Source organism: Maniola hyperantus, chromosome 25, assembly GCF_902806685.2.
Source record: "Maniola hyperantus chromosome 25, iAphHyp1.2, whole genome shotgun sequence".
NCBI classification, from domain to species: domain Eukaryota; kingdom Metazoa; phylum Arthropoda; class Insecta; order Lepidoptera; family Nymphalidae; genus Maniola; species Maniola hyperantus.
In genome coordinates, this window is record NC_048560.1 from 2,391,019 (window position 1) to 2,413,809 (window position 22,791).

A 22,791-nucleotide genomic window follows, 5' to 3' on the forward strand; every position below is an offset into this window, starting at 1 on the left:
GTGAAAAACTCGGGTCAATGACCCGCCTACGACGCGGCATTGACTCCAAGTGGCCTACTTACGTAACGTAGGTTCGAATCCTGCCGGTCCGCAATTTTGATATGTTTTTAAAATTATGTTGAAATTTCCTTGAAGGTAAAAACATTATAATTTTTTTTAATATCTTTAATTGAGTAAAAACAGAAAGAAAAGGAGGGACCAATTAAAAAAACATGCGCATACTATGCGGGCCCCGCTGATATACTACATATCTAGTTAGTTAAACAAATTAAAAAGGGTTGTTGTAAAACATACCTTAAAGTTCGGAACTCTGCTCTCCGAAGAATTAAAGTAGTCCGAGAAATCTGGGACTTGATTCATGTATGCCTTTAGAAGGTTTGCTTTGATGCCTCTAGGAGGTTCCACTGTCATTTTGTATCCTGAAAGTTGTAGAATAAAATAATACTAAAATCAAATAACGTGAATGAGATTATCCAAAAATGTTGCAAAATAGAGAAGCTATTTATAAAATAGTCTCGGCTGATATAATAAAGTCTGTTTTAGTATGTGCAGGTATACTGTATAGTTCCCGGCAAACAACTTGAGTATTGACGCGATTGGCTGGCGAATGGTGGCTCCACGCGATTGGTTGATCAGTCGGCGCGAGTGCACGTGATTTGTTGATATGTCGACTTTCGCTTCCCAGATTCGCCAACTTTCTCCCACTACGCTACTTCATGCCCAAGTTGTTTGCCGGGTACTATAAAGCCCTTCCATATGATACCCCACTTGGTATAGTTATCTTACTTTGAAAATTAAAAATACATCTTTTTGTGATAATATAACCACAAATTCATGGTTTTCGGATTTTTTCCTTTATTTGTGCTATAAGAGCTACCTATCAAATTTCATGATTCTTGGTCAACTGGAAGTACCCTAGAGGGTTTCTTGACAGACACGTCGGACAGACGGACAGACAACGAAGTGATCCTATAAGGGTTCCTCTTTTCCTTTTGAGGTATGGAATCCTAAAAATATGGCCTTGTTTGTTTTTCGTATACGAAAACAAAATTGTGGAGCTGATGAAGCCCTCTAGGGCTGTATGTTGAAGCTTGATGATGGAAATGCTTTATATCCAGCATTGAGAAAGAACTGACTAATAATAACACTGATGATTATGATGCTGATAATGAAAATAATAATCGCAGTTATGATTTTAAAGGGGAATATATTATACCATTTTGTAATAAAGCAACTGGGAAAAATGGCGAAGGCGTCGAGGTCAACCATAGACGGAAATCCTTATGCACCGCTTCTGGTATAATTTGCTCTACATTTAATTCCAGCACTGGCATCCAGGATGGTGACAGATGACAATTCTAAGGAAAAAATACGAAAATAGTCATTGTAAGTGCCATCATCATCTCAACCCATCGCCGACCCATAATTGAGCACGGGTCTCCTCTCAGAATGAAAAGGGTTATCGGTCATAGTCCAACACGCTGGCCAAGTGTAGATTTGCAGACTTCACACACCTTTGAGAATATTTATGGAGAACTCTCAGGCATGCATATTTCCTTACGCTATTTTCATTCACCGTCAAAGCAAGTGATATTTAATTTCTTAAAATAGGTATTTAGCTCCAAAAAGTTATAGAATCTCGGGATCGAATTCTAGACTCCGTGAAAGGACTAGGACGATGCCTCTTAGGGACGTTATTTAAAATAACTTTTTTATTGCGAACAAATATTTTAATAGTGTCATCGTCACCTGGAAGAAGACCCAATTTCCAAAATCACAACCAACTCTCATCATAGCCTCGGCTATAGGCCCTTGACCTTGGCCTAGTGAAATACTTTCGAATCGCTTTCCCATTTTCATCTTATCGGCAAATTTTAATAGATCTAAAAGGATTGAAATAATATTAGTCGATTTGCTTACTAATAAAGAAAAGAAGAAATTATTTAAAAAAAAGTTGGTAAATCGAAAGATTCAATCAAAAGTATCAAAGATGATACTTACAACTAAATAATTAAAAAACACAAAGAGCCTCGGATGGGTTCGAAACTAATCGGGCTAACGTCGACTAAAGACGTGAGTATAGCCGGGTGAGAGATATTATATTATAAATAATTACTATCAGAAATGTAGAAGACAGAAAATACAACGCCGAAGTTTCTTATCAAATCGTTTAAAAATAATAAGCCGACCATAGTTAACCACGAACGCTAAGACGAAATTAAAGACAGAATAGAGTAAAAAATGAAAAAGTAAAATCAAATTGAACAGAATACCTGCTGCAGGGTCAGTACCAGTTGAAAGAACAAATATGATAGGCGCTAAAGGATCCGACTCGGCATATAGTGCAGCTAAATCAGCCGGCTGTGGTTCCACGAACCTTGCTCCTAAACCTGTCACTACGTAATCCTGCAATCATAACATTACAATCAAAAGTTCAAAACAAGTTTAAAAGTAACTTGCTAAAATAGAAGCTTAGAACACACTCTTCAGAGATTTTTGTGATCTAACCTGATGGCAAATGACGATGTAGTCAAAGATGAAAGCGAGGAAGCTTGGAATTGGTAAAGCAGTTTTTATTAAACTCATATTACTCCTGATCTGTTCGTGGTATCGTAACGGAACGCTAAATTGTTTCTCAGCGCGGCTTTACCAGTAACGGCAATTACGCACTGCACTCCGTCATCCGAGTTCTATCCGTCATCCGTGAGAATACCAGCGATTATCTACGACATATGTCATAAGCTCCCATACAAAAACAAAAAGAACGTATTTTCACAGACTCGGATTGGATGACTGCGTAACCGCCGTAAGGTGGGGACTGAGAAAGGAAGAAGCCTTCCGCCAGACAAGACCTGAATCAATTTTGAAATTGCTCAAATGTCTCAGCAAGGCATATTATTGGTCCACAACGCTTACCGTTGCGTAAGCCCGGTTAGGCGAGTCATTAAAGTTTTGAGACAATTACGTCTAAGAATTGTTAAACAGGTGAAATAAAATTTATTTTTGATAGCATTTTTACCTGAAGTCCAGGAATTAGTTTATCTGGTCTCAGACACTTTAATACAAGTAGCTTCTGAAAAGCGTCCAGTTGTGAATCCAATGGTTTCGGATATGGTAACCTAAAATTATTGCTTTTACAATATGGAATAAACTAATGACAATTACCTATTCTATATTAGTGCCTATGGGTAATCTCATCAGTACCATCACCAGTCATCATCAGTTTGTTGGTATGTCCTTCAATCAAGTCGCAACGGAGCAACGGAGGGTATAGTTAAATACCTGGAGAGTGACATAGGCTACTTTTATCCGGGCAAATCAGTGGATTCCCACGGGATTTAAAAAAACCTAAATCCACGGGTACAAAGTCGCGGGCATCAGCTAGTTTATTAAAGGACATGATGAGGTTTTCAGGCTGACAATGCCTACTGTACATGTCGATCAAGTCGGTAATTAGATGGGTGATCAAATCTGGCCTTTATCAGTCTTCTGTGCCTCGGAGAGCACGTTAATCCATTGGTCATGGTTACTGTCGTTGACATGGGTAAAATACATTCCAGAAAAAGAGCGTACAAACGTTTTGTTCAACTGCTCGGTCTATCAGATTGGAAACATTTAGGTATTCCGTTGTTAGATTGTTAGTGCTGCTGAATAATCGGGAAAAAAATCAATCCTTTCTCATCTTCTTGGTCGATTATGCTACAGTTCACGATTAGAATTAACTTATTTTAGAATTAACAGAGAGAGGGAGAGAGAGGGGGGGAGGAGAGAGAGGGGGGAGAGGGAGAGAGGAGGGGGAGAGAGGGGAGAAGAGAGGGAGAGGGGGAGGAGAGAGAGGGGGAGAGAGAGGGAGAGATAGAGGGAGAGAGAGAGGGGAGGAGAGAGTGTGTGAGAGAGGTCATATCGTCACCACGTATCTAAAACAAACTAAAGTGATATACTTATGAGGGTTCCAAGCATCGTAGTACATCTTGAAGAACTTGGTCTGGTTCGGGAAGTCAATAACAAACTGGTGCATAGTCGGCAACGATGCGAGCTCTTTCATGTCTAACCACATTCGCGTTGAGATCCATTTGGGTTCTGGGTTCTCCAGTTCCTAACAACAATTCAAGTCATCATCAACAACTGATAGACGCTTGTAGGGACTTCCACACGCCTCAGTCTTGCGCTGCCTGAATCCAACGGCTCCCTGTGATTGCTTTGTGAATGATTTGCCTGATGCCGTCGGGGGTCTCAAAATGCTGCGCTTTCCGGTACGACGTCGTGGTTCCAGCGCCTTGGGACCCCAACGTCTATCAGTTTTTTAACAGACTTCCAAAAAGGAGGTGGTTCTCAATTCAGCCCGTTTTTAGGGTTCCGTACCTCAAAAGGAAAAACGGAACCCTTATAGGATCACTTTGTTGTCTGTCTGTCTGTCTGTCAAGAAACCTACAGGGTACTTCCCGTTGACCTAGAATCATGAAATTTGACAGGTAGGTAGATCTTATAGCTGACATTTGAGGAAAAATCTAAAAACCGCGAATTTAGGGTTAGATCACACAAAAAAATTTAAACTATGGTCATGAACTAATAATTAGTATTTTCAACTTTCGAAGTGAGTGACTATATCAAGTGGGGTATCATATGAAAGGTCTTCACCTGTACATTCTAAAACAGATTTTTATTTATTTTTATGCATCATAGTTTTTGAATTATCGTGCAAAATGTCGAAAAAATACGACTGTAGTACGGAACCCTCATTGCGCGAGCCTGACTCGCACTTGGCCGGTTTTTTGAACATGTGCTCTGTCCATTGCCACTTCAGTCTCGCCTTAAATTAACAAGTACTTAGACGCTAAATGAAGAAGCAAGCTATCTCTGTATGAAATTTCGTCAAAATCGGCTCAATGGATAGGCCCTGAAAAGCTAGCAGACACACTTTTTTTTATTATACGAGTATTAAAAGTAGTATGGATTACAGAAAGTGTTTGGCAACTACGAGTAGATGTGGCCAAATCAATCCAGTGGAATCAATCAGGGATTGATTTCGGGATCTGGCACTTACTGGCAGCAAATAGGCATAACTTGCCAGAAAGACCGTAAAATCCTCCATATTAATATTATAATTGCGAAAGTGTGTCTGTCTGTCTGCTAGCCTTTCACGGCCCAACCGTTCAACCGATTTTGACGAAATTTGGTACAGCGATAGCTTACATCCCGGGGAAGGACATAGGCTATTTTGCGTAGGCATCTCTAATTTTTTTTAAATAAAATGTCACTGAAGAATAATGTAGCTTTCTGCTGGTGAAAGAATTTCCCAAATGGGTTCAGTAGTTCCAGAGATTACCCCCTACAAACAAACTAACAAACTTTACCTCTTTATAATATTAATATAGATTACATCTGTAGAAATCCATACCTCTTCAATCTTGCCTCCTTTCAATAAGAAGTTGAACTCCTGAAACTTTATGGTCCCTTTGTCGAGTAAAATTCGAGCGCATAGCAGAAACGCGAATAGAAGTTTGTGTCTCTCAAAGAGACTTCTGCATACGTTCTGGTACAGAAGGAACGTGAAATGGTCGATGATGGTCTCAACACGTTCGAATATATCCTCTGCAATTAAGAACAAGAAGCTGTGATTACCTAGTGGTTAAGACGTCCGCTTTCTAATCGGAGGTCGGGGTTCGATCCCGGGCACGGGATAGGGTACTTCCCGTTGATCTAAAATCATAAAATTTGGCAAGTAGGTAGGTCACACATAAGGGGAAAAATCCGAACACCGTGAATTTGTGGTTACATCACACAAAAAAAATGTGTTCATAAACAAATAATTAGGATATTCAACTTTTGAAGTAAGATTACTATAAACAAGTAGGGTATCCATACGAAAGGGCCTTACCTGTACATTCTAAAACAAATTTTTAATTTATTTTTATGCATAATAGTTTTTGATTTATCGTGCAAAATGTCGAAAAATACGACTGTAATACGGAACCCTCGGTGCGAGAGTCTGACTCGTACTGGGCCGGTTTTTATTTATAGACTAGCGTTTGGCTACAATCAAATCTGCTGACAAGTGATGATGCAGTGATGAGTCTTAGAAAGAAATTACCATTTGGTTCAGTCTCCGCCATGCTTCTCACGAACAATTTGACAAACCATTCTAACGAGTATTGATACATGGGGTCCACGGTGGCCATGCCGGACAGACAGAAGAACAGTATCTGACCGCGATTAGCGACTGGCACGTAACCCTGACGAGCTTCGTCTATTTCTGCGGATGTACGCTCTATGTCCTCTACTTTTATCTGAAAGATTTTTGGGGGTTTGAAGATATTTGATATACAGGGAACACTAGTAAAAACAGAGGCAGGTACTGAAAATCTAAATATATATAAAAGGAAAAGGTGACTGACTTACTGATCTATCAACGCACAGCTCAAACTACTGGACGGATCGAGCTGAAATTTGGCATGCAGATAGCTATTATGACGTAGGCATCCAGTCAGTCAGTCAGTCAGTCAGTCACCTTTTCGTTTTATATATTTAGATAATATAAGTAACGTACCGTTGTGTTACTGGAGGGGGTTTACAAATACTAAACATCAGCTGAGTACAAGCCTGTCGTTATTGTTTTAAATCATGAACTAAAATCTTACCAATATTTCAGCACTCTTTATTTTGATAGCTTCAAGCGTTAGAATCAGCGGTAAGTCATCTACTGGAGATCCTTCACTATTGGATAGACCATACAGGATATCAGCCTGCATCTCAGCAAGCTGTGTTGCTAACTGAGCTCGTGAGACGATTAGTTGTGCTCTTAATTCTCGAAAGCTAGTCATAAACTAAAATCATACCAATATTTCAGCACTCTTTATTTTGATAGCTTCAAGCGTTAGAATCAGCGGTAAGTCATCTACTGGAGATCCTTCACTATTGGACAGGCCATACAGGATATCAGCCTGCATCTCAGCCAGCTGTGTTGCTAACTGAGCTCGTGAGACGATTAGTTGTCCTCTTAATTCTTCTAAGTCGGGTCTTTCTTGTGCTACTACTGTTGACAGTAGCTGTTCTGCCAGACCGCTATTAACATTATTTTTATGGTTAGTTTTATTACGTTCAACGTACTATAAGTCCCGCAAATTACTAATGCGCTGGAACCATGTCTCGTTAACATCGAACAGCCGAAATAAAAATATACCATCAGCTTGAAACTTCAGTCTAGTGCAGCTGACGTCACTAAAATGGCGGCCACGCCATTAACAATTTGCAGGACTTATACCTGAATAATTTTAGGAATAAGTCTTAAAGGATAAGAAGATTCAATATGATAGCATTCAATGATAGGTCACTCTGAGTCAATGCCGCGTCGTAAGAAAGAAAGAAAGAAAGCTTTTATTTGATCACACCACAATGAACATTACAATAAACCTGAAAACGAATTAAATATACAATTAATAATACTAATAATAATACTAATTATCGTTTGTTGTTTCTGTTACTTTATATTCTGTTATTTATTTAATGTATAAATAATTATTATAAAAATAATAATTATTTATATAATGTTATTAATTTTTTGTTGCTCCTGTTATTTGATTTTCTGTTACTGTTACTTCAATTTTTTTGGTGTTTCTGTTATTTTATTGTTTGTTTTAAAAAAATTTAAATATGATAAAAATGAGAAAAATAAATAAATGAAAGTGAAATACTAATAATATATGTATTATAATCTACGTAAGCGGGGGCATTGACCGAAGTTTTGCACGCTATACATTGCGGGTTTGAAAAATACCAAATCACTAAAACTACAAAATGAGGCAAATGGTTATTGGTATTGGATTGTGTTTAGGTACGCTAAGTTTTTACTAACGTTCTGGTTACACCCTGTATACTTACCTTGGTACTAGAGCAAAGTTGACAATTTGCACTTTTACGGAGGTCTCAGGCGTATATTTGGGGTTTGGGAGCTTGGTTGTGATGTACAGTCGGAAGCCTTTCGTAAAGGGTATCAGTGAATCTCCCAGTTTTAGTACCAACTGTCCAGCTTGACGGAAATATTGCCGCTTGAAATTTTGAAAGGATAAAATATATAATAATTATCAACTCCATGTAATTTTTTTTTCAGGGTTCTGTACCTCAAGAGGAAAAAAGGAACCCTTATAGGATCACTTCGTTGTCTGTGTCTGTCTTTCTGTCCGTCTGTCTGTCGTGCCTGTCAAGAAAACCTATATGGTACTTCCCGTTGACCTAGAATCATGAAATTTGGTAGGTAGGTAGGTCTTATAATTTTGATAGTCATGAAAATGTAGCCATTTTCATTGATGTCGTTGTAACCAAATTAATTCAAGATTGGTATTTTTTTTCCAGTTCCGTGGGAACGGTTTTTTTATCCACGAATATCATCCAGGATAAAAAGTAGCCTATGTCACTCTCCACGTCTTTAACTATAGTACCCATGCAAACAATCAAACAATATTTTTGATCACAGATTTCCAATCTTCTTTAGAAAAATATTTAAATTAATTTTGTAACATATTTGTACTTACATAATTAATTACTAGGCTATTATTTATTTTTATTGTTATTTACAATTTGCGTGCTTTTTAACTCTGGTTATGCTGTTCAACCATTTAGGATTACAATAAGGACGAAAATTTTGTATTATGGAATTAGGTTATAATTATTATTGTAATCTGTTTTGGATGCCAATAGATAAATATATAAATATAAATATAAAATCACATTAATCCGTCGCTCCGTTGTGACGTGATTGAAGGACAAACCATCAAACAAGCACATTTTCGCATTTATAGTAAGTATGGGTAGGGATAATCGAACCTTCAAAACGGGGTCCAATGCAGGATCAAGTTCTTGTCCAACATTTTCCAACAGAACCGGTTTTCCAAAACGTAAAGCAGATTCAAAATTCCTTAACAGATCTCTGTCATTTGGCTTGCAAACTACTAAGCCTTTGATTTTGTCCTGAAAATGGCTTTCAATGTGGAAAAAAGTTTTGGAATACATTTCAAGATTTTTTTTAAATAGAGATAGCGAGCAAACTAGCAGGCCACCTGATGTTAAGTGATTACCGCCGCCCATGAACATTTGCAGCACCAGAGGAATCGCCGGTGCGTTGCCTGCCTTTTAGGAATTTGTTGGTCCGCCCCTTGAATAACCCCATGTTGTAATCTAGTGGGAACACCGCCGATGGGAGTTGGTTCCACAGTTTGCATGTGCGTGGAAAGAAGGATCTGGCACAGCGGACGGTCGAAGTGCACCAGACATCCAGGTGGTTAGGGTGAAATTCCTTACGGTGGCGCGTGGTGCGGTTGTAGAAAAATGAGGGTGAAATGGGGTCAAAACGTTCATCAGAACATTTCCCATTATAAAGGCGATAGAACACGCATAGAGAGCTGACGTCTCTGCGGCTCTGTGAGTTTATGATGAAGTTGTTTAAATAATTTGATTTTCGTTGTTGTTAATTCGTCGTAGGGGAAGTCAGTCCACTGTAATACAGTATTTATTTGTACAGGGGTTGTCACGCAGCCTATTCTTACGTTCTTACTATGTAACATTGTATATTTCTAAGGGTACATTTATTGTTAAGATTTAAATAAATAAATTGAAATTGAAAAAGAATATGCTTGCTTTACAGATAAGAAAAACATCGTGAGGAAATTTGCATGACAGTTCTCCACAATGTTTCCAAAGGTGTGGTAAATCGGCCAATCCGCACTTGGCCAGCTTAGTAGATTATGGCCATACCCTTCTCATTTCTCCTGTCTGTAAGTTCTGCAAGGAGACCTATGCTCAGTAGTCAGCCAGCGATGGGTTGTTGATGATGATGATGTTTTTTTTTTTAAATTCAGATACCTAAAAGTTAGCCTATAACTGCAATCTTACCTGGTGGTAAGTGATGATGCAGTCTAAAGATGGAAGGGGGCTAACCTGGAAGGGGTATGGCAGTTTTTATTAAGCCCATGCCCCTTTGGTTTCTACACGGCATCGTACCGGAACGCTAAATCGCCTGGCGGCACGGTTTTGCCGGTAGCAAGCAGCCTCCCACCAGACAAATGATGCGATATGGTTACCATTGCTCGAATCCATTTGTTAGCCTGCGTCTGAGGGTCAATGATGAGAGGCCAGCGTCTTGAGTTGGACATCAGCACGGCGGATTCCACTGATAGCGGGTCACGTGGTAGACCATACATTTGCCAGTTCCTTCCGAAAACATTTTAATAGAGATTATATAAATTTTCTGGAACTATGTGATTATGATATACGATATGAGTTTCTCTACGTGATCAAATCAGAAATGAGCATCCGTAGGAGAACTAGAGTAACCGACAAAGCTCAACGTGTTGGGAAGCCGAAGTGGCAATGGGCAGGAAAACCGATAGACGTTGGGGTCCCAAGGTACTGAAAAAAGCTCAGCGTTGGGAGGCCCCCCCACTAGGTGCACGGACGACACCAGGCGCTGGATTTAAGCGGCGGAAGACCGTGGAGTGTGGAAGTCCCAAAGAGACCTATGTCCAGCAGTGGACGTCTTTCGGTTGATGATGATGATGATGATATGATTTAGAGGATTTCACGGTCCTTGTGTGTCATGGATTTCCACAAAGTAATGCCAGTTTTTAACCATAGTTACCATAGTTACCTTATAACAACTGCATCACCGAGAATCGTAAGTGGGGTTCCACCTTCAGTGTGTGGTACTTCAACTTCCTGGGGAAATTTTTCAGAATAAAGTAACAAACGTGTATAAAGGTATGATTCCGAACCACGCTGCACGCAGCAGTGCGGCCGCAACAGTGCTGTCACCAGCTGTCACAGTCCTGTCGCGGCACTACTGGTCCCCATACAATCTCTACACAGATCTGAATGAGGAGCTACTAAACAAGTTGGAGCGGTTGCAAAACCTTTGCATTCGATTTATTTATGGACTAAGGAAATTTGACCACATCACCGAATACCGTACGCGTCTTAAGTGGTTGACAATTAGACGGCGTCGGGGTTTCCACGCACTCACCTTACTCTTCTCTATCCTCTATGCTCCCCACACTCCTTCGTACCTTAAAGATCGCTTCACTTTTCTTGGTGCTGCCTATCGCGACAGGAAGTTGCGCTCATCCACAGATAACAAACTCCAAACCCCACGTAACTGCACAAAATTCTACGGGAAATCTTTTACAGTATATGTTGTACAACTGTGGAATGCTCTGCCCAAAAATATCCGGGATTCGAAATCCTTGCCCATATTCAAAAATCGTCTTCAAGAACTATACTTATCGATGCCATAATAGTTAATTTATTCGATCATAGGTATAATATGTATGTCTTTTATAATATATGTAGGTATGTAGTTATATATATATATATATATATGTATTACTATTATGGATTGTATATATATTGATATTTATAATAGTTATGTATATGTATGATAGTTATGTATGTATTACTGAAATAGTTAATTATATTATATAATATTTTACTACTTCATTTTTCTGTATTGCGTGTAAGTACTATCCTACACACCTAGTTTCTCCTTTCACCAAAGGTTGCCTGGTAGAGATTGCTGTGAGCAATAAGGCCGCCTTTGCATACAATTATTTTTTAGTTTTAGTTTTTTGTAATAGTTATGTAATATTTTTTGTGTGCAATAAAGTATTTCTATCTATCTATCTATCTCTATAAGCTTATAATATGACATTACATTCCGAGCTAGGCAGCAATGTAATGCTCGGAAATCTCCTCTAGCTCTAGCTCTAGCTAGCTCGGAATGTAATGTCATATTATAAGCTTATAGAGATTGTATGGGGACCAGTAGTGCCGCGACAGGACTGTGACAGCTGGTGACAGCAATGTTGCGGCAGCGCTGCTGCGTGCAGCGTGGTTCGAAATCATACCTTAAGGCACAAAGAGTAGGAATAATAATATTTTGAGAACACAATTGACACAATATAGCAAAAAATGGCGAGTGAGTTCTCAAAATGTAAGCGGATTTTACCAAAGAATATAGGAAAGTAATAGAAGATGATCTAGTGCTCTAAATAATTTTATCGAGTCCTATTCCTATGATTGTAATGCATCAATTACCACAATGTGATTCATCCATTGGTCCAGCAATTCCCTCCGAAATTCATCGGTGAATGGCGTCACATATCCTACAGCACCTTGAATTAAAAATAATAAAGAATGATAAAAAGAAAGAAAGAGACAACTTGAATATTGTAAACGGGTCTAATCTTGTAATGTAATTTGGCAAATAAAGATTTGATTTTAAAGAAAGAAAGATAGAAAGATATATTTTATTGAATAATGATGTCACAGACAAAATACTTTTACGAGAGCGGTGTCTGTGTGCTCGACCGCAGCAACGGGGAAATTTCCCTCCGAGCGGTGTTGTGCTCGGTAGCGCCAGCTGGGCCGACGGATGTATCATTAAACTTCTTAATATAGTCCAGATTGCAGAAAACTCCGTTAGTGCGAGTACTGTCGACAGTACGTTTTGTTCGGGAAACGTCAAGAAACGTTATCGATTGAATAGCGCCATCTAGTTGCATCTGTGGCAACCGCCACACACTTGAGTAAACAATCATTAATGTAACATTTTCACCTGTAACACCACCCAGAACGGGAATGGAAATGAAAATAAGGACCCTGAATGGAAAATAATTAGTTAATACTAACAAAAATATGAATTGTATTTGGTGGAAATAAATGATTTTTATTTATTTTTTATTTATTTATTTATTGTCGTAGCCCGGGTTCTTTGGTGAGTATAAACAAAACCCATTATTTATGTAACAAATTAAGTAAGTTTCTTACAAGCACTTAACATGATGTCTCCAATAAGATTGACTTGGGCTGTATCCAATTCTTTGATAGTCTTAATCCATCTGACACGTTCACTGGATAGTCCATTAAGCAACCTAAACGAGAATACAATATTTTAGCGTTTAAACTATCGTGAGTGATTTCCATTACATATAATACTTATATTTCTACGGCTATACTCATGTATCCAGTCGACGTTAGGCCGACTAGTTTCGAACCCATCCGGGGTCCTTTATCAAGGGGGTACTGGAGAACTGACCCCCTTGATAAAGGACCCCGGACCGGATATTATATAAAACGAGAATAAAATAAATATTAATATAATATTGCACACATTATAATAAATCTAAATGTATTGGTAACAACTACCCATGTTATAAATGCGAAATTTGTTTGTTGGTTTGATCTTTAATCATGCCACAACAAAGCAGCGGATTGACGTGATTTTTGGGATAAATAGAGTGACATGGGCATCTCTTTATCCCAGAAAATCAAAGAGAAAAATAAGATTTTCAAAACAAATCCACGCGGATGAAGTCGTGGATAGTCTAATCCAGACTAATTGGAAAAAAATTGACAGTGGAAGAATTATAGGGAAAAAATAACAATACGGGAAGTTGAAAATGGTGACAGCATACAAATAGACTGAAAAAAATATACAAACAGAAAATTTTTCGGCCTAGTTTCGAATTTAGTACTGACTAGCTTATGCTCGCGACTTCGTCCGCGTGGACTACACAAATTTCAAACCCCTATTTCACCCCCTTAGGAGCTCAATTTTCAAAAATTCCTTTCTTAGCGGATGCCTACGTCATCAGTCAGTCAGTCAGTCAATCAGTCAGTCAGTCAATCAGTCAGTCAGTCAGTCAGTCAATCAGTCAGTCAGTTAGTCAGTCAGTCAGTCAGTCACCTTTTCCTTTTATATATATAGATACTCGAAATTCTAGCGTATCACCTGTTAGCACGATCCATTCTCGCTAAACACTGGTTGATATCTTCCTCCATTTTTCTTTTTTCCTCTTCTTTTTCTTGAAGATAAGCGTTCAGTTTGGCAATGCCTTCGAGGAGAGCTTGCATCTTTGCCTTGGCGTTTGCCAACATTGCTAGAAAATAAGTACTAGTTTCATATTTGGCCACCAGGCCACCACAAACCGAAACGTGCGTCGAGTGGTTTTGGGGTTTGTGTGGTGCTGCGTGGTGGTGGTGAGTATTGCTTGCCTGGTGGCTGCTTTTTCCTGCATGTTTAGCAGTGGGAGGGCGGGCGGTGCATTTCGCATGCTGCATGTTGCACTATACAGAGTCGACCTGTTTCAGCGGATTATAGCAAATTAAGCTTTTGGTTCATTGTATATCATGGACTTCCGCAAAATAACGCCTGCTTCAATACAACACCTAATCAACTGGTTAGACTAAAACAATATTAAAAATGAAAAACCTTCGACTGCAGCCAGTTCCGTCATTGCTCGTTCAAGGGCTGCCTTTTTAGGCGCAACAGCCTTATTCACGTGATAAAATTTGTACATGGCATGCACCCACATGCATAAAGACATGCATGCTTTTGAGACCTGATTATCAAAATAAAAACATGAAAGATTAAAAGGAAACGAAAGTCAATGTGTGCACTGTGCAGTAAAATACAGGATTATGTTTAGGAAAGGCAAAAGCAAAATACTAGGTTGTGGTGCGCGCAACCGCTAAGTTTGTTGGAGTCATGGCGAATGACTGGGGCTCGCGGAGCTCTCTGCATCGATTGACCTCGCGTACAGGTTCACGGAGGTCCGTACAGGAGCTGTACGCGTATCCCATGTACGCGTGAACAGTGTTTCCCCACTACGCGTAACACAGGAGGCGTCCTCATTTACGGAGACGCGGGGCGTTGCGCGTCGCGGGTGGCGTGGCGTCTCCCGGCGCGTCATACATTTTTTTTGTTTACGGTGAGGCGGAGCGTGAAGCGGCACTGATCATCGCACGCGTAATCACAAACATATGGCAATATACGATGTTGTTCATAGAGATGCGAGGCGGGAAGAGTGGCGGTGCCCGCCGCTGTGCCCGCGGCGTTGCACGCGGCGGGCGCGTCAGCGTTATGCGATTTCCAAATAAAGACTGGCAGAAGGTTTTTTGGGAGGAGAATTGCCGCCGCGTGCGCCTCCACGATGAACGCCGTGTGGGACGCGTCGATGCCATCCGCGGGCTCGGCCGCAAAAAACGCTTCATCACAAACAATCGCGTATAAAATTGCTTCTCCGTAAATGCACTCATACAACGCCATATGTTTACTCCAAACTCAGTGCGGGCCGCGCCGCCCATCGCAACGCGCGACGCCCCGCGTCTCCGTAAATGAGGCCTAATAGTTGGTTGTCCCTCCACTTGAGCATTAAGGCAAAATGCCTCTTGAGGCATTTTGCCTTAATGCTCAAGTGGAAGTAGAAGAAGCGTGAATAAAGTGTGTCGTCACCTTTACAATTTTCATAGGATCATAGTTAGGGTCTTGTATGAACTTCTTGAGTTTCTTGATCATGTCTTCAGTGATGGATTCCTTGTCATACTTCATGAGGGAGTCCAAGAAAGCGGTAGGGTCTGACAGCATTTGTGAACCCGGCTTCCAGTAGTTCAAGATCTTCTGACCGATACCTGGTCCTGGCTCCTGGTAAACCATCACACATACAAAAGGTAAGGTTAGCCGACAATACCGTAAAGTTATAGGAGACCATTGGTGCTTAAGAAGAAAAAAATATCATTCTCTTGTGTATACCACCACATGACTTTTCATGTTTTCCAAACTAGTTATCCTATATTACAGCGCGACAAGGCTCTCTTGGCACTAAACAGTTGACAGGGGGGCGGTGTTGGAGAACAAAGGCTTAGAATATTGAAAAGTTTAAAAGTAGTTTCTATAACTGCAAAGTGTCGCTACTAGATGGCATTAAACAGTCGCTTCAGCACTGAGTAAACATACATATCACAAATTTCGTCACTGGCAGCAAGCGAAACCGTGGCCTAGCGGTCGAGGCGTCGAGCGCAAATCCAGAAGACGCAGGTTCGAATCCTGCCGGTTACGCGATTTTTGATATGACGTATTTAAAATTATTAGTAATTTCCTTGAAGTGTACGTAAAAAAACTATCATCTATATCTATAAAATTCAAAGTCCTGTCTGACTGACATATATATCAACGCACAGCCTAAACCGCTGGTCCTAAAGACATGAAATTTGGAGGGTCTATTCTTTGTAAAGAGTAGGTATCCACTAAGAAAGGATTTTTTGAAATTCTACCCCTAAATGGGTTAAATGGGGGATGGAAGTTTGTATGAAAGTCCGTCATTTTTCAAGTTATTTGCATGAAAATTGGTATTTGGGTTTTCGGTCACAAATGAAGAAATACGTGTTTCAGGATTTTCGGAAAATTCGCCCATAAGGGTGGTAAAATAGGGGATGAAAGTTTGTATGGGAAAGTTTTATCATTGTTAATTAACTTGTGGAAAGTAGGTTCTTGAAAATCTTACGGGTCTAAAGGGGTAAAATGAGGGTTGAAAGGTTATAAAAAAGTCCTATGTTTTAGAAAAAAATGCCATTTGTTTCCTGTAGGCCACGCGGGCGAAGCCGCGAGCAGAAGCTAGTAAAAATTATAAAAACGCCCGTTCCGATTTTCGCCACGCGCCATGATAGCCTTGTTGCACTGTACTTCAGATTTGTTATTATTCTAACCTTGATTGGTTTGATATCGAAGACCACGCACAGAGACTCAATGACCAGTACAACGCCTGCAGGTGGCTTCTTCATAGCTTTCACTTCAACCACGTCATTACGGTTTAGTTCTTGTAGAGCCTTCTCAGCAGCTCTTAGTGCTGGCATTGCTTCGTCTAGTAACAAAAGCAAGGGATTACAATCACTACCCATATCACTACTCATCACTACAAATCCGAAAGTGTGTTTGTTTGTTGGTTTATCCTTCAATTACGTCGCGATGGAGCAAGGGATCAATATGATGTTAAGGGTTCCTAAGGGTAGTAGGTACCTCAAAAGGAAAAAAGGAACCCTTATAGGATCACTTCGTTGTCTGTCTGCCTGTCTGTCTGACCGTCTATTCGTCGTGTCTATCAAGAAAACGTATAGGATACTTCCCGTTGACCTAAAATCATGAAATTTGATAAGTAGGTAGGTCTTAAAGCAAAAGTAAAGGAATAAATCCAAATACCGTCAATTCAAAAAAACAAAATTAAATGTGGTTAGGAACAAATAATTAGATTTTTTAACTTTCAAAGTAAGATTATTATTAATATCATATTATGAAGGGGCTTTACCTGTGAATTCTAAAACATATTTTTATTTATTTCTCATTGCTGATTGTTTTTTCTAAGCCCCGTAATTACAGATGGAGATGACTCAAAATGGTGTAAGTACATGAATTTTTTTCTGTAGCTACAGCAACGGTCTAAATTGTGAGCACTTAAACGTTTTGAATTGGGTATTTGCTTACTTTTGAATTTGATAAATATTATTACTTTATTATAAACTAGGATAACAATAATGACGTACGCTGAAAACCATATTAAAATCCAACAAAGATTTACAAAGTTACAGGCATTTTAATTTTGGAGTCGGTCTTCTATCCCTTTCTCGCAAAACGAAAATTTGTATGAAACCGCACGAAGCTACTATGGCATTAGTAAGTTGTGACGTCAAAATGCTGTATCGCTATCTCTGTCTAATCAGAAATATTTAAATGCTTTAAATAACTTTTTTGTTATTTGATCGATTTAATTAGTTTTTTCAGTTTACGTCCTTATTTTTATTCTAGTTTATAATAAAGTAATAAAAAAGTTGGAGTCAAATACCCAATTTAATGCGCCTGAGAAATTGGCTAGGGACTTGCCTAGGTCTCGCTGGGCATCCTCAGCCATTGCAGTCGTCTCTTTAGCCATCAATTCGGCTATGGCTTGTTCCTTTTCCACTTTTATTCTGGCGTCTTCCGCTATTTCCTGAAATGTTTTACGTATTCAGTAAGTAATTTTTTAAACCCTAATGTTGTCAGTTGCAAAGGAAGTTTTAACTAACTAACTTTAAAGGGGTCAGAGTTATCATTCATACTTTCATTATAAATGTGAAAGTGTGTTTGTCCGTTGGTTTGTTACAATGAACCAAAAGCTTAATTTGCTATAATCCGCTGAAACAGGTCAAATCTGCATATGATGTAACATGCAGCATGCGAAATGCACCGCCCGCCCTCCCACTGCTAAACATGCAGGAAAAAAGCAGCCACCACGCAAGTAATACGCACCACTACTACGCAGCACCACACAAATCCCAAAACACACTCGACGCACGTTTCCGACGCCCGAAGCAATTCTGGATTGTAAGGTCTACATCTCCTGCCTAGTGCCTAGTGGCTGCTTTTTCCTGCATGTTTAGCAGTGGGAGGGCGGGCGGTGCATTTCGCATGCTGCATGTTACGTCATATACAGATTCGACCTGTTTCAGCGGATTATAGCAAATTAAGCTTTTGGTTCATTGTATATCATGGACTTCTGCAAAGTAACGCCTGCTTCTATACAACATGTTGGTTTGTTGGTTTGTCTTTCAATCACGGCGCAAGGAGCATCGCATCGAGCGACGTGATTTTTCGCATGGGTATATTTAATGACCTGGAGAGTGACATAAAGGCTACTATTTTTCCCGAAAAATCAAAGAGTTCCCACGGCATTTTTAAAAACCTAATTTCACGCGGACGAAGTCGCGGGCATCAGCTAGTTATAAAATAAATCTCTGCCGCAATGTGCCTCGAGTCAGGGTGAGATCTATTGAGCGAATTCTGACTTTGCTCAGAATTAAGACACGGTTAAAACTTAAAACGAGACAGCGTTATACATATAGCTGGCACAAATCTGTCTCGTTTTAACAGTGACTTAAGTCTATAATCAAAGCACGCTCTAAAGATTTCAGTCTTACTCCTTCTTTAGAAATAAAAGCCACTTACAGTATCAACAGCGATTTGCTCAATGACTTTTCTTGTTTCCTCCGCTGCCTTTTCCATTAACGGTTTCAGTTCAGCCAATTCGATTTGTAGTTGTTTAACTTCAACCTCTGTCTGATTCAGTTTGTTCAAACCTTTTTAAACCAAAAAAAAAAACCAAATAAATATAAAGCTTTCGTTCTGAGAGGAGATCCATGCTCAGTAGTAAACCAGTCCAAGGGTTGATAATAATGATGATCATAATGATTAGCTTCTTGAGACTAAGGCGCCATCGCCACGGAGGAGAGAATCGCTGCGATAGTCTCAAAATTCGAGCCCTTAGGGGTTGTATTTTCAAAAATCCTTCCTTAGCGGATGCCTAGCCTACGTCATAATAGCTATCTGCATGCCAAATTTCAGTCCGATCCGTCCAGTAGTTTGAGCTGTGCGTTGATAGATCAGAGAGTAAATACACCCTTTTTTTCGCTGGGGAAAATGCACTTAGGTACGCATCCCGCACAAAAGCGGGTATGTGAGACTCACTGGCACTGCCACAGGGTATCCACTAAAAACCCTGCGGCACAGACTGCGTCAGGAATGATGTGTCTCAGGATCCCGGATATCGGATGCGATTGAGACGAAGTACCTAAATAACTACATTCTTTTTTTCGCACTTGCGCATCCCGCACAGAAGCAGTTAAAATGTGGGACTCACTGGAACTACTACAGGATAGCAGTGGCGTGCACAGGGTACAAAGCCAGGGTAGGCATTTAAGTTGGTACTTATTTATTGGCAGGTCATAATGAAGAATAAGCACTGAGCTAGTTCTACTAGGGTAAGCAGTGATTTTATGCCTCTATGACCTGCACGCCACTGCAGGATACCCACTAAAAACCCAGATGACCGCGTCCGGAATGAAGTGTCTCAGGATCCCGGAAATCCGACTAAATACACCCTTTTCTATAATATTGCTATTGATCTGTTGATTCGCTTGCTGAAATTAATAACGGTCAGTCGAAACCATCAAAGTGCTTAGTTCTATCGAACTTGGAACCATATTGAAATCTGAAATACATTTTGTAACAAAACCTCCTTCCAAGGACTAGTACAAAGGACCTTTGGTTATTTGATCCTGCGGTCTTTCGGAATTTAGCCTTTCACTGATGATGGTCAAAGAACACAAGAACATAAGTGTCTTTCAATAAGGTATCTTAACTATAAACTAATCTAAGTCAGTGGACCGATTCTTAGGTATATATGTACGTTTATAAGTTTAGGTTAATATAATATTGCTTATTAGCCTCCCTCATAGGCTAGATTGTAATGTCAGTGCTTTACGACAAAAAGAAACTGATGATCTAAGGGTAATCAGTACCCTTATTATAAATGCGAAAGTGTGTTTGTTTGTTGGTTTATTGGTTTGTTAATTTGTTGGTTTGTTCTTCAATCACGTCGCAACGGATTGACGTGATTTTTTGTATGGGTCCTGGGTTTTTTGTATAAAGACCTGGAGAGTGACATAGGCTACTTTTTATCCCGGAAAATCAAAGAGTTCCCACGGGATTTTTAAAAACCTAATTCTACGCGGATGAAGTCGCGGGCATCAGCTAGTAGTGAATAATATCATTATTCATTAAATAATCTAAGAAACTGAACTCATACTTACCAGTTTTAAGTGCATTGGACTCAGTGAGTATGGACGTTTGTTTGTTTTTAAACATTTCCGCGTAAGCGCCCAGCGTCTCCATATACGACATCGGCGTCACGTAGTTGAGGCGATTGAGTTGCGCGAGGAACTTGGCGCTTGCCTCCACCACGCTTTGGTGAGCGAAACAGCACACAGACTGACGCAAGAAAACAATACAATTTAGAGCCTCAATAGCTCTACGGGTAAAGGAGTGAACTGAAAACTGAAAGGTCGACAGCTCAAACTTTATCGGTTTCTATAGCATCGTACCGGATCACTAAATCGCTTGGCGCACGGCTTTGCTTGTAAGATGGTAACTAGCTATTGCCCTAGCTTCTTAAGACTTCTTCCTTACCTTATCCCACGCTACGTGGGGTCGGCCCTGTCTGTCTGTCGTTCGTCAACGTATTATCCACTCCTTTTTTACGCATATCCTCTTTCACGCACCTCTTCACCTTTTCTTTGGTCGTCCTCCCCTCTTTTTTCCTTCCACATGCATACTTAACATTCTTCTTGTGACATGGCTTTCTTCCCTCCGCATTATATGTCCATACCATGCCAGCCTATTACCCCTAGTCTTTTCTACCACTGCGCCTACTTTTAGACTTCCCCTTATATACTCATTCCTTATCTTATCCATCCTTGTCACACCACACATCCATCTCAACATTCGCATTTCAGTCGCATGTACTCGCCTTTCATCCGTCCCTTTTACCGCCCAACATTCTGAACCATACAATGTGACAAATATATGTAGGTATAAATGTTTTATAAATTTTCCCCTTAAGTTTAAGGGGCATTGCCCTAGCCTCCTACCAAAAAACCTCAACTTACGACTAAAGACTCTATAACTTCATCAGAGGTCCGCAACTCCGGCATATTGTACAAGAAATGCCTGGCCACAGACTCCAGGGCGGATTTGGGCCACTCGCTGAACCAATCGATGGTGCAGCAGTTGACCAGGGAAGGGAACTGGCGGAGACGGGCTCGGAAGATCTGTAATATTTGAAAACAACTTATTACTTCGAAAGTTCCTCCTATAACGTTGACTCCCACTAACAACTCACGAAATACAAAGCCTCGATAGCTTAAAGGAGCGGACTGAAAACAGAAGGTCGCCGGTTCAAACCCCACCCGTTCCACTATTGTCGTACCTACTCCTAGCACAAGCTTTACGCTTAATTGGAGGGGAAAGGGGGATTTTAGTCAGCAATTAACTTGGCTAATATTCTTTACCGAAACCGAAATCTATCAGGTTGAAGGCACGGGAAATAGCTGATTCATTATTAACAGCAAGAAAAATCATGACATTTCGAAACATCATAATACACCGTGATAATGTTTCAAGAGTTACTGAGAGAGATTTTCAGGTTGACTTGGAGAGTGATATAGGCTACTTTTTATCCCGAAAAGTCAAAGAGTTCCCACGGGATTTTTAAAAAACGCGGACACGGAAGTCGCGGGCATCAGCTAGTTTATAATATGGGTAGTGATAGTTACCAACCTCTCCAACAGGGCTCATAACAACAACCATATGGAGATTGCTCCTCACACGTTTCTGGTAGCACGCAAACAGATTTGCCTTAGTAGGTGGCAGATTCATCTCCATAACAGCGTGTCTAGCTGACATGTAGATCCCGTCTAGGTCCTCCGCTTCGTATATGTTTGGGACGTCTCCTGAACTTAATATGTTGTTCAGGTCCTCAAGGAATGACTCCATTTTTATCTGGAAGAAGATCATCCTGATCAACCCGCCACCGGCTCACTACAGAGAACGGGTCTCCTCTCAGAGTGAGAAGGGTTTTGGCCACGCGCGGATTGACAGACTTCACACACCTTTGAGAACATTATGGAGAACTCTCAGGCATGCAGGTTTCCTCACGATGTTTTCCTTCACCGTTAAAGCAAGTGATATTTACTTAATTAATTAAAATGCACGTAACTCCGAAAAGTTAGAGGTGCGTGCCTAGGCTCGAACCTCCGACCTCCGTCCTAGAAGGCGGACGTCCTAACCACTAGGCTATCATAGCTGGAATAAGATATCCATGAACAATTGGAGCACCAGAGGAATACCTTGCCGGCATATTAAAAATTGGTTAATCCGCCCTTTAAATAATCCCATATCCCAAAATTTTTGGCAACATCGCTAATAGATGTAAGTTCCAACTGTATTTAAGTTCAATGAATGATCTGGCACAACGTATAATAGTAGATTATTCAACGTGGGGGTAATGTCCTACGTCACGCCGGGATAAATCCCAAGCGTAACGAGGGATTCTGGAGCAACTCCCGAGCGTAGCGTAGCTATATAAATCCTGTTGTGTGTGT

The 22,791-nt window shown here is 40.2% G+C and overlaps 1 protein-coding gene across 1 annotated transcript in view; it reads right to left on the minus strand.

Annotated features, from left to right (window-relative positions):
* Window positions 1–22,791, minus strand: part of LOC117993800 (dynein axonemal heavy chain 1-like) — an 81,237-nt gene that overhangs the window by 8,377 nt on the left and 50,069 nt on the right. The window contains exons 53-76 of the mRNA XM_034981664.2: window positions 21,968–22,189; window positions 21,298–21,459; window positions 20,443–20,620; window positions 18,800–18,930; window positions 17,699–17,804; window positions 16,531–16,685; window positions 15,281–15,469; window positions 14,258–14,387; window positions 13,778–13,925; window positions 12,814–12,917; window positions 12,082–12,158; window positions 10,640–10,707; window positions 10,074–10,203; window positions 8,821–8,964; window positions 7,879–8,045; window positions 6,837–7,062; window positions 6,092–6,287; window positions 5,399–5,592; window positions 3,942–4,096; window positions 3,020–3,119; window positions 2,274–2,406; window positions 1,750–1,883; window positions 1,217–1,358; window positions 295–419 (exon numbers count right to left, since the gene is read on the minus strand). Coding sequence (XP_034837555.1) covers window positions 295–419; window positions 1,217–1,358; window positions 1,750–1,883; window positions 2,274–2,406; window positions 3,020–3,119; window positions 3,942–4,096; window positions 5,399–5,592; window positions 6,092–6,287; window positions 6,837–7,062; window positions 7,879–8,045; window positions 8,821–8,964; window positions 10,074–10,203; window positions 10,640–10,707; window positions 12,082–12,158; window positions 12,814–12,917; window positions 13,778–13,925; window positions 14,258–14,387; window positions 15,281–15,469; window positions 16,531–16,685; window positions 17,699–17,804; window positions 18,800–18,930; window positions 20,443–20,620; window positions 21,298–21,459; window positions 21,968–22,189 — 3,516 coding nt within the window. The remainder of the gene's footprint in view (window positions 1–294; window positions 420–1,216; window positions 1,359–1,749; window positions 1,884–2,273; window positions 2,407–3,019; window positions 3,120–3,941; window positions 4,097–5,398; window positions 5,593–6,091; window positions 6,288–6,836; window positions 7,063–7,878; window positions 8,046–8,820; window positions 8,965–10,073; window positions 10,204–10,639; window positions 10,708–12,081; window positions 12,159–12,813; window positions 12,918–13,777; window positions 13,926–14,257; window positions 14,388–15,280; window positions 15,470–16,530; window positions 16,686–17,698; window positions 17,805–18,799; window positions 18,931–20,442; window positions 20,621–21,297; window positions 21,460–21,967; window positions 22,190–22,791) is intronic.